This window comes from Fukomys damarensis, unplaced genomic scaffold, assembly GCF_012274545.1.
Source record: "Fukomys damarensis isolate Sample0158 unplaced genomic scaffold, DMR_v1.0_HiC HiC_scaffold_35, whole genome shotgun sequence".
Classification (NCBI taxonomy): Eukaryota; Metazoa; Chordata; class Mammalia; order Rodentia; family Bathyergidae; genus Fukomys; species Fukomys damarensis.
The window spans coordinates 15745531-15757285 of record NW_022900947.1 but is presented as its reverse complement, the minus strand read 5'-3'; the positions used below and the strand labels follow the sequence as shown (position 1 = coordinate 15757285).

Below are 11755 nucleotides of genomic sequence, written 5' to 3'. Positions count from 1 at the left end.
ATCTATTTTGATTTTTTTCAAGTCCCTGAAATAAGACAGAGAACCACGAATACAAGCAACAAGAAATCTAATGAGAAATGTAAACAAACTGCTAATTATATTCTTAGATTTTTCTCCCATGAAAAATAATTATGTGATCAATTTATCAAGATCAAAGTTCACATCATATCTGTATTATACTCTAAAATCTCAGAAATGCTCTCTCATTTTTACAGGTAATACATAAAAATTGGCAGCTGACAATTTGAGTTGATGAACTAACTCACTAATATTGGTTAAGATTAATTGAGTCAACTTGATTGGCTTGGGAACTGCCTAGGGGATTAGTAAAGCACAATTCTGGGTGTAGTCAGGTAGATCACAGAAGCATGACCTTGGGTACTGTATCTGGTCACTTGCTACTTTCTCTTTCACATTGTTTTCCTACTTTGCTTCCCAGCCACCATGAACTGCATAGTATATATTGAGTCAACTTGATTGGCTTGGGAACTGCCTAGGGGATTAGTAAAGCACAATTCTGGGTGTAGTCAGGTAGATCACAGAAGCATGACCTTGGGTACTGTATCTGGTCACTTGCTACTTTCTCTTTCACATTGTTTTCCTACTTTGCTTCCCAGCCACCATGAACTAAGCATAGTATCTTTGCTCTGCCCCACCCTCCTGCCAGTATGTTCCTGCCGTGGAGCTAGGTCACCATGGACTAAATCTCCTGAAACTGAGAGCCAGGTTAAACCTTTCCTCCTTTAAATTGTGCTAGGTTTTATATCTTGATGACAGGAAAGCTGACTAATGCACTGATCCATAGTCTTCCAGCTTTTGTCTGAGCTATTTGGAAGAGATAGTCATTTTCAGTGACAGGATATCTGAGTCAACTCAGTGTATTAGAAGATCTTAGAAGTCTAAGATCAAGGTGCTAGAAGATCTGGTATCTGATGAAGGCGTGCTTACTAGTTAGCAGATGACCATCTCTTTTTTTTTGTAGCCTAGATTGGGAGAAAGCACAGAGGGTGATGGCAAATTCTTGTTTCTTTTTACCTGGGCACTAGCTGCATAAGGAGAGCTCTATATTCATTACTCAATCTCTTCCCAAAGGCCCTACCTCCTAGTACCTAATGAAGATTAGATTTCAAATAAGAAGCTGGGGGTGAAGGTGGCCAACATTTAGTCCATAGCATGGACGCTCATAAGAAAGTGCAGTAGCTCTTTTGGCTTTTGTCAGAGCAGTGTCCTCCTAGAACTCACAATGACCTGGGTACAGAGAAGTGATGGAGTATTTCCATTAGAGGCAAAAAAGCACCTCCATATGTAGAATTGTAACAAGAGAAAGGAGAAATGAGAAAGACTATCTTGATTTGAGAATAATGCTGCAAAGTCAGAGAAAATAGATTTGAGAGTGCAATGTCCTCTACTCAAATTTTCTTCAAGCCTTGTCTGAGAGTTCTGAAAAAAAGGTTAAAAGAGTGACTTAGAAAGAGCAGCTCATCAGATCTCATGAAAAATTAGGAATCTCAGCTGTCCAGAATTAGGCCCACAGAGCAGGGTGTAACTCACAGGTAGTGAGGGCCTGTTTTCACTTTATCACAGAGGTGACAGCCCTCTCAAAACTGATGTCTTGGGACAGTAATGCATATTAGATTAAAAGACAAAAGTGAGACTGATTTCTAACCCTCTTACCCCTAAATGACTCAGTTGACAGTTACAAGATGGAAACAGTAACCAAAGATAAGGGTAGAAACTAAATTAGCTGCTTTTCCCTGTTTGTCTTTGGTAGCTGTAGTTCTCGGGGAGAGGTGTCCTTAATTGTGGTGACACTTTTCTGAGCTTCTGAGACCTTCGAGATGATAGGGAATGAAGGAGCAAGAATGAAGGTGATAAAAGCCACCTTGTGTCTGAAGGGGCTAAAGTAACGAGCATTCCAAGCATTCTGAGCAAGTCCAGGAGTCTGTGGGAATTTTTGAGAAGAGCTGGAGGTCTTATAAATGTGGGGAGTGTGCTCAGGGAATACAGTGCGGAGCTCTGACTGAAATCTTCACTTTATAACAATGTTATGAGGCCAGGGGAACTACACAATTTAAGGAAAAATTGTCCCAAAGTCTCTAAAAGAACTGAACTTCAGTATGATTAGGAACTTGAAAAATTTCTTAAGTTTATATTGAGTTCACTTTCACTTATATTTAAGCACTTTCTTCATAAACGCTAGCTTTAGAGGAGTTGCATATGTGAAGGCCTCCATTTCCTGACACTTACAAGGCTCCCCAGATGTGGAATGGAAGAATATCGATTAGCCCTGGGAAATAAGAAAAGAGTTTCTGAGAAGAGTTGCTCCAATAAGGTCTTGAAAGTACTAAATATTTATTTCACTGGCAGGATGACAGGTACCACGTGTGAGCCAGGCCTCTCGAGGTTAGGATGAATTTAAAAACTTACTTGAGGAAAAAAAAAAAAAAGAATGAATAAATCAAATTCCAGGTTTATTAAGTTGTGCATGATGTTCTTTAAAAGAAAAATCAGAAGTCAGTTGTAGCAGAATAGGTTGCCCAGTCAAATGCGCTGTGGCCCCTGGCAAGCTCCTGGATACAAGTGGAGCCAGAGGGGGGCGCTGCCCCCAGACAGCCTTAATTGGACATCTTCTCTGTGAAGCAGGATTCTTGCTCCAAGTATTTATGCCCTCTGAGCCACCAAAATGACACAGAATTTGAGAAATTTCAAAGAATTACCAGATCAGTGTTTATTTTGCAGCTGGCTCAGATGAAATGTCTTCGGTACCATACGGGCTGTGCCAGGAGTCCAGCAAAGCCTTCTCAGTCCTGCAGACCCCTTTAAACCCTTTGATGATGTAGTGCTCAACTACGCCAATTCCTATTCTCAATCCGAACCCCAAAAGAATCCTGTATATATAATTATATAATTGATATTTTAAAACTGTGTACTATAAAATATTCAAACATCAATATAAGTAGAGAAAACAGTAGAATGACTGTTTTACCCACCTTCAACAATTACTCACACAACTTCTATTTTAATTCTAAACCATTAAAAATATATGTTGATTCTCCCCTCAATATTTTTGCTATTTTCTCTCTTTTTTTTTTTTTTTTGCCCTCCCCAATATTTTTGTCTCTTCTTCTGGAACAGTAGAAGCCTAGACTAAAAGCTACCAAGAATAGCCACTGCATTTTCCATCCTAACTTGTAACTAGTTGTGACCATGCAGTTCAGTTTTGGCCAGTGAGATGCAGTAAAAAATGCTGAGCATAAGTTTCTAAAGAAAGGGTCATGACATTTCCTTTTGCTTTTCGCTGTTTTGCAGAGGAAGAAATGAAGTATCTTTGATAACAGACAAAGACCATTATCTTAATGACAGAGGTACCTAGCTAGAAGGTACCTAGCTAGGCCTCTGAAGACTTGCCAGAGTAGAACTACCATCCAAGGTTGGAAAAAAGAAAGAAACTATCAAACTTATTATGTGTGCTTCTGGTCCTTAAACCATTGTTTAAGTTAGTCAAGGGGCCTTCACCAGAAACCAAATCTGCAGGGCACCTTGATCTTGGATTGTCTAGTCTCCAGAACCATAAGAAATATTTTCTATATTTAAGCCACTGACACTATGGTATTTTGTTATGGAAGATACATTCTTATAGGCTTTTACTTCCTGCTTCAACTTTTTATGTAAATTCATTTATCCATTCATGCAACAATTATACACAGAGTACCTAACATATGTCAAGCTCTGTTCTTGATAATGATGATGCACCATAGAAAAAAAAATAGATGCAAAATCCTTCTTCTGGAGTTTACATTCCAGGAAGGGAGACAGTGAACAAGTCTGGTAAGTATTGCTGAAATATGTGCTGCAGCAAATAATGCTAAGTGCTGTGGAATAAAGTAAAGCAAGAAAGAGTGATGGTAAGTAGCAATGATGTAATTTTCCATTCGATAGGGTCCATCAGAGACCAACTGGCCGAGAAGGTGATCTTGAGTACAGATATGAAGGCGTTATGGAAAAACCATACAGACACTTCGGAGAGAAGCAATATAGGTATAAGGAATTATAAGTGCAAAAGTCATAGCGCGGTAACATATTATGGAATCTGCAATGAGACCATGTGGCTGGAACTAAGTGAGCCAGGAAGAGATCAGTAGGAGATAAGGGCTTAGTAGGGCTCAGATGGCTTGAAAGCTCAAGTGCCACTTGCTTAAAAACTATGTATCCTTGTCTTACTCTTAAGCATTTCCTTTTCTGTGTTATTCCTACCACAACACTGTCCCTACAAATCAATCATTTATATAGTCGTTTGGCCAAGTACATGGTGTTTTCTCTGAAGAAAAGAATGGCTGAGATGTTGATACAGAAGCCAGGGCCAGGACGTAGCTCAGTGGCGCTGCCCCTGCTTGGCAAGCACAAGGCACTGAGTTCAATTCCAGTTGCTGGAAAAAAGCCAAATCACATGTGATCATCTGATGGGTGGCTCTGAAGCTAGACAAGTGGGCAGGAGAGAAGAGATGAAGCCCAGGGAAGAGAGTAATTAGTGAGGGATCATAAGGTAAAAGGCTTTTGGATCTTGGCAGTAAAGGTGAGCTGTGCCAGCAACCTCTTTTTGGCACTGGCTCTTTGTGATGAGTGGGAAATCTTGCTCGGAATAATGCCAATAGTACAGCAAGGGGAGAAACACCAAAGATATAAGTGTAGAATGTTTGGAGAAGCTGTTCTGGTTAGGTCTTATGGAAGAAAATACAGAGAGGGTCAAACATGGAATAGTTTGGATACTTCTCTCTATGTGGGTGGGTGAGAGTAGCACAGAAAGAACAGGACTGAAGTGAGGTAGAGGGCTTGGCCAAAGCCTCCTGGAGCTTCTCCTTCTCAGTGTCCTGGTTTTTAGAGGTATCACCTTTCTGTAATAGCATTATGCTGAGAAGAGTGCCTTCCAATGAAGTAAAGAGTCATTGGAGGAGAACCACATGTGATCCTCCAGGTTGCTGTACCAGGGAAGGCCTGGGGAGGAGTCTGAAAGGGATTTCACATAAGTAGTGAAAAGGGAAGAATTTTTCAATATTTGATCTTGAGTTCAAAAGAGAGATTTCATGCAAAGCTGTGATTTCCCTTTTGCTGCTGACCTGGTTTGGGAGTCATTATAGGAAATAAGAAAGTGAATGCTAGTGTCCCCTTTGTGCACTATCCACTGTAATGCTACTTGGAGGAACCCAGAATCCTGGACTATAAAAGGGACAACTGTACTCTATTGACAGGATTGTTCTCCAGGCCCTCATGATTGGACCTGGATAGAAAGAGTGATAGAACAAGTATGAAACTATAGCGTTAAAAAAAAAAGAGGGCCGGGGATTTAGCTCAGTGGTTTTGCCGCCTGCCTTGCAAGCACAAAGACCAGAGTTCGATCCCTGTACCAAAAAACAAACAAACAAAAAAATAGCTATAGAGTAAGCAATGTGTTGGGTCAAACCAGTGGGTGAGACAAGATAGGTGACAAAAAATGGAAAACACCCTCATCTCTTCAGATTTGCTTTTATGTCCTTCTGAAGCTTTTTTTTTTTTTTTTTTTTTTTATAGATGACAAAAAATGGAAAACACCCTCATCTCTTCAGATTTGCTTTTATGTCCTTCTGAAGCTTTTTTTTTTTTTTTTGAGTTTATTAGTACATTTTAGCTACACAGTAGAGTTACATTCATCATTGGGATCTTGTACTTCTACATGACAGATCTTGGTTCTCATTTTTTCCCCTTGTCCCTGCCCTCCCTTCTTCCCCTCCTCCCCTCCTTCTGAAGCTATTTGAGTGGAAGGCTGAGGCTGTGTCAAGTCTAACAGAATGGAGTCATATATGTGTGTCTGCTTTATCATTACTGGTGTGAGTAGTTGTGGTGGCTTAATTAATGGTCAGTTTAAATGGCAGCATCCAGCTGAACTGAGTCAGCATGGGTGGTTCTGGGCATGGAAGACCCACCTGAGGATTGTGGCTGAAGGGCATAAACGGAGAACTGGGGGGTGCGGGTCACCTGCTACTGATTTCCAGTCCCAGATTGCATGCTGCCGGAAGCTTTGTTGTGGCTGGGTTTCCTCCCGTGGGAGGAGGAGCTAGGGGAGATGGCTGCTGCTCTCTTCAAAGCAGCTCTGTTTTTTGCCTTGAGTGTTGCTTTCTGACTCCAGTGCAGATCCCTCAGGCTTCTAAGCACAGATCCTTTGCTCTGCACGTGCAAACTCTAGCTTCCACCACCGGCCCTTGAGCCTTCCGGGTGCAGCTCCTGGATACGGACTTGCATGGGACATTGCTGTAGTCTCTAGGCCTCTGGCTGGATTCTTCTGGTCTCTAGCACGCAGACGGATCTTTTGCACTCTTCTGCATCTGACTTTTGCGGTAAATATTATAAGATACTCCTATGAATTTATATATCCTGTGTTAAATCTATTCCCTCACCAACCTGACTACCTCAGTAATGTAGTGAAGGGCGATGGTCTGTGTGCTATGTATTTGCCATCTCTGCCCTAAATAAGTGTTATTCTTTGAAGAGTGACTTCAATATTTCTGGTAAATCTTTTACTTATTATAGGGGAGGTCTGTGTCCAAAGAAAGCTTGGAGATCACAAGGTCCAAAAGTATAACAAGAACACTTTGGTGTTATGTATGCATCAAAAAGTTCTTTTGTGTTAAGGTACACAGACTCTATTTTGTTCAGATGACAAAATTTTGGTCTGATGGTGATTAAAGATAAAACGATGGGCTCTGCAAGATCATGCATTCTCTGTGCCAGCAGAAGTTCAAGTGGAATAGCTCCTTGAAAGAAAACACAGGAGCTTCCAGCGCTATTTGAACTTCAGATCCATTTAAATACCTAGTTCAGTGGTCTCTTTAAAATGTAAGCCTAGCGCATGATTTTTCTTAAATTCTCAGGTTATTTTCAGAATCTTTGTGATTTTCTTAAGGTCATGGTCACTTAGATATTCATGAGTATTCATTTTTTAATGGTTCAGTAGAGCTTCAACTAGTAAAAAAAGTGATTTGACTTAGAGAAAACCATAATGTTAAAACAGATTAAATATGTATATGACAGAAATAAGGACATTTTTTCTATCTCTGTAGAATATTAAAATAGATTATCAATGGTACTTAAATGGAACCTTTAAGGGTTACACTACCCTTGCACATACAGACTCTTGGTGTTGAGAGTTTACTGTGTGCTAGGCATTGTATTAAATATGCTGTATCTGTTATCACTTATATTTGTTAGTAGTCCTCATAACAACCCTGTGAAGGAGGTCTTATTATTATTCCATTTCGCAGATATAGAAAATAAGAACCATGGAATTTAAGTAACTCATCCAAGGTCACATCACTAGTAGGTGCTGGGAGCTGGGATATGAATACAGATTTGGCTCTGATAAATACTATCTATGAGCCCTCTGACAAGTTGTTTTAACTGGGCTTGTTTCTTCATCTGAAAAATTCATTTTTTAAATTAAGTTTATTGGTACAGTTTAGGTACACACTCCAGTTACATTCATCATTGGGATCTTGCACCTTAATATGACTTATCTTGGTTCTTATTTTCCCCATTACTCTACCCTCCCTTTACCCCCTCCACCCTTCCCTCTTTACAAAGACATTGTTTCCATGTTTTTCCTTTTCACATATTTTTTCTTCTCCCTTTTTACCTTTACTCTACCCCAACAACTTCCTCTACTCTTTTAGGCCTTTTCTTCCTGTTACAAAATATCAATTATACATTTTGATCCTTATTTAAACTTTTAGTTTTTCACACCAGAGAAACTATTGGGTATTTACATGTGTGTGTCTTATTAATTTCAATTAAGCATATGGCCTCAATGTTCATCATCCACTTAGCTATAATCTATAGTTTCTCATTCTTTATGGCTGAGTAGTATGTATTTTATTTAAAAAAAACATCTTCTTTATCCACTTTACAGTTGATGAGTAATTGGGCTGTCTCCAAATTTTAGCTATTACAAACTGTGCCGCTATAAACATGGGTGCACATATATTGCTGTGGTATGATTCTTTTAATTCTTTTGGGAAGATACCCAGCAGTTGAATGGCAGGGTCAAATGTTATTTCTAATCCTCATGAGGTATCTCCATATTGATTTTCACATTGGATGCACCAGTCTGCACTCCCACCAACAATGAAGAAGAGTTCCAATCTTCCTGCAACCCAGCCAGCATTTGTTATCGCTTGATTCCTTGATAGCAGCCATTCTTTCTGGGGTAAGGCGGTGTTGCGAGCCGGCGACACAGAGCACTGTCCAGCAGTGTCTCAAACCTGAAAGAGCAGTGGGGTGGAGATGGGGCAGAGAGAAAGGAAGGACGCCAAGACAAGAGTCTGATCAAGGCGACATTTATTGCCGGCAAGCATCGGCCTTTTAAAGCAAAAACAAAAACAAAAACAAAAAAACCCCACAAACTATTATGGGATGGGGTTACCATAGTAACTGAAAGGTCACACAGGAAAAGAGCAAACAGGCTCAACAAAAACAACCACGGTAGGTAGTAGTAACCCAGACAACCACACATTTGAATGTCAGAGACAAGAAACTGTAACTTTCAGGAATTCCACAAAGGAAACACACCACTTTTTAAACTGGAGAAATTTAACAAACATGGAGTTACTAAAGTTAACAATACTTATAACTAATACTCATGACTCCCACAATTCCTCCCTTTTTGTTTTAAAACTCTGGTTCCATAGCAAGAAGAAGCTTAAGAGAAACTATAGGCATGTCTGAGCCTGTCTTAGGTTGAGAAAAGCATTTGGCTGTCTTACCTGTCATTGGGATCATCTGTTTTATAGGCCTATAACATGATGAAGATTTAACAGAAGCCCCTGTCTTAGGTTGATCAGTCAAACCTTTTCCTCTTACACGTCTTTGACTTTCCAGACCCTCATTGAAGCTCTCTTTTTATCTGAGCGAGGTAAATGCCCAAATTTTCGGAAGACCTTTCCTTAAGGGCCATGAGCACATGTAATGTTTTGCACTGTATATAAACCTGATTTGAGATAACACAGTATTTATGGTATTTCACATATTAGAGGCCCCATGCCAAAAACATTCAAACTAAGGCTAGTAACTTTTGACATCTGACAATAAGCGTATTTCTCCCAATGCAACAGCAGGTTTCCAAATGTTGGTTTGAGGAAAATGTGAATCTGTTTTCCAAAGTCCTGCAGATAAGCTTAAGTTTATGGAATTTCAAAATGACCAGTCCAAGACTTTTGAGATGTGTCATTAAATAACCTTTCCGGAGGTATAGTAACATAACATCATAGTATTAAGGACAGTGTCCCCCCTCTCCATTCTAAAAATTGAGGAAGGGATATATACCATGCAAGTCAATGAGGGGAGGCGAGGGGTGTCAGAGAAGCAGGTTGTTGATAGAGGAAAAGATGGCCTTGACATCTTGACAGAAGCCCCTGTCTTAGGTTGATCAGTCAGGCATTGACTGTCTTACCCGTCATTGGGGTCAACTGTAGCAAGAGAGGAGAAGCCTCTAGAAAAGTTCAGGGACATTCCAAGGCTCTCCAGTAACTGTGACTGTAAGGACTTGGCAATATTCTCTTTTTGAACCTCTCAGACGTCAGGCTTATCCTCTAGTCTCCATAGACATTCGGATTTGCAAGTAATTTTCCTCCTGATCGGCCAGATCAAGACGATGGTAATGGATTTGAATGGCTTTGGCTTGCATGGTATCTATCTGTTGTTTAATAAAGGCCGTAAGCCTCTTAACTATTAGAGGCCCGATGGTTAATAATATCAGGAGCCCTAATAGGGGCCCCAATAAAGGGAGGAGATAAGGTAGAAACCCATTGAGCCCAGTCCAGAGGGGGTTTTCGCATAATTCCCTTCTGCGTTTTTCTACATCTTCCTGTAAGGTTTTGATCTCATCCCTAACAATGCCAGACTTATTTGCATAAAAACAGCATTGTTCTTGGAGGGCAAGACAGATTTCTCCTTGTTCGGCAGTGAGCATATCTAAACCTCTTCTATTTTGAAGGACAACCTCTGCAAGGGAATCAATTTGATCTTGCAGATATTGCGTAGTATCAGACAAGGTTTGAACACCATCAATCAATTATTGAGACAATTTGGCATATTTGTGCAAGGAGACACCTAGGCCGGCGGTCCCAGTGCCAATGGCCGTAGAAATTCCTAGACCAATCATTAAGGGAATGAGCTGTACAGCCCGTTTGGGTCTTCCAGCTATAAAATCAAAGGTGGGAATTGGGACAGGGGTATCTCCTGAGATAATATTAATATTAGGTAAAACAGTAGCGCTTAAACATGTACCTGTCCAGTTTTGAGGTAAAAAGGAATATGCATAAGAATTTCCACAAACAAATACAAAGGAGTTTCCGGAACATAGGGCTGTGCGATCAACAATATTTTGACAATAACAATACTTGACAAAGGTAATCAATCCCACATCTATATCAAAACTATCATTGAAGGGCATACTATAAATACATTGGGGGATAAAATTGTAAGGAAGAGGGGATTCCAAAACTATTAGAATAGGGGAAAAAAATAGAGCAATTAGCTATATCAAAATCAAAACTAATATTAGACAGGGGGATTGCCAAGGGAACGAATGGGCCCTGTTTAAGGCAGAGCCAACAATCCTGAACTAATGAGGGGTTGGTGATATTTAGAAGCTGGTGGATCTGAATCAAAATATCAAGGGTGGCCCCATCCAATGCATCCTTTGTACGGGAATGAAGATTGGCTAAAGGATGATATCTAAGAGAAGGGACTTGTGCCTCAATGATTTGATCAATACGAGCTTTAACATATTTTCGTTTGGCCTGATCTTGGGGGCCATCCCCATCTGTGATGTAAACAGAGGGAGAGCGACGCCAATAAACTTTTTGTCCAACCTCTCCAGAACATCCGGCGGTCATGAGCTTATTGGTTGATCCAAGGACTTGGGGGTTATTAGACCAATCAATCGCCTCCAAGGCTAGCTGACTGCTCTTTGAGGAGGGTGGCAGTATACTATATTTTATCCCCTTGGGAGCATTCTTGGTATTGTTGATAACAGGAGGAATGCATGGATTCTTTAAAAGTGTGGCAAGGACATGGGGGGAGTCCGCCATCTGGGGATGGAGGGAGGGGTTTAGGTTTAGGGATGCATTTCCATTTAGATCCAGACTGATATAGAAGATAAGCCATTTTATCCCCACAATCCTGAGACTGATATATCCCAGTGGGGCGAGTATAACTCGAGAAAGTGCCTCCAAGGCATTGGTAGGGACTTCCTTGTTGTTGCTGAAGATGAAGCAGAGCTTTGCTGGGATTGCCAAAGCCTCCATATGAAGTTTTGATGAAGACCAGGGGAAGCAAGGATCGGAAATTCACACTTGAGGGCATTTTGGCCTTGGAAACCTAGAAAGGAAAAGGAGAGGGTCTCAGGGATGTAGGTCACCTGGACAAAAAGGTTAATTATCAAAAGAATCCATCTGTCTGAGAAATCTTTCAGGAAACCATCTGGCAGCCTTATTTGATGTATCATAGACACAGGCATGACCGTGGCCCCAAATGAGGACCGGACCTGGGCCATTCCAGGCGGCCGTAAGTGGATCCTTCCACATGACTTTAGCATATTGTTTGCTAGCCTGGGGATGCCAAAGGCGGTCAGCAGTTGATTTCCCATTGACATCCAAGGTGAGGAAATTAAGGACAAATAAGGCATGATGTAAAACATTTTTGGGGGAGCTGACAGAGGGATAAAGTG

The 11755-nt window shown here is 40.7% G+C and overlaps 1 protein-coding gene across 1 annotated transcript; it reads right to left on the bottom strand.

The window, feature by feature from the left end:
• Positions 1–9327: 9327 nt before the first annotated feature.
• LOC104852664 (syncytin-1-like) lies at positions 9328–11357 on the bottom strand. Its single transcript, XM_010610441.2, is given in 2 exon segments — positions 9328–10517; positions 10519–11357. Coding segments are annotated over 2 exon segments (1725 nt in total). The 5' UTR covers positions 11334–11357; the 3' UTR covers positions 9328–9607.
• Between the last annotated feature and the right edge of the window lie 398 nt (positions 11358–11755).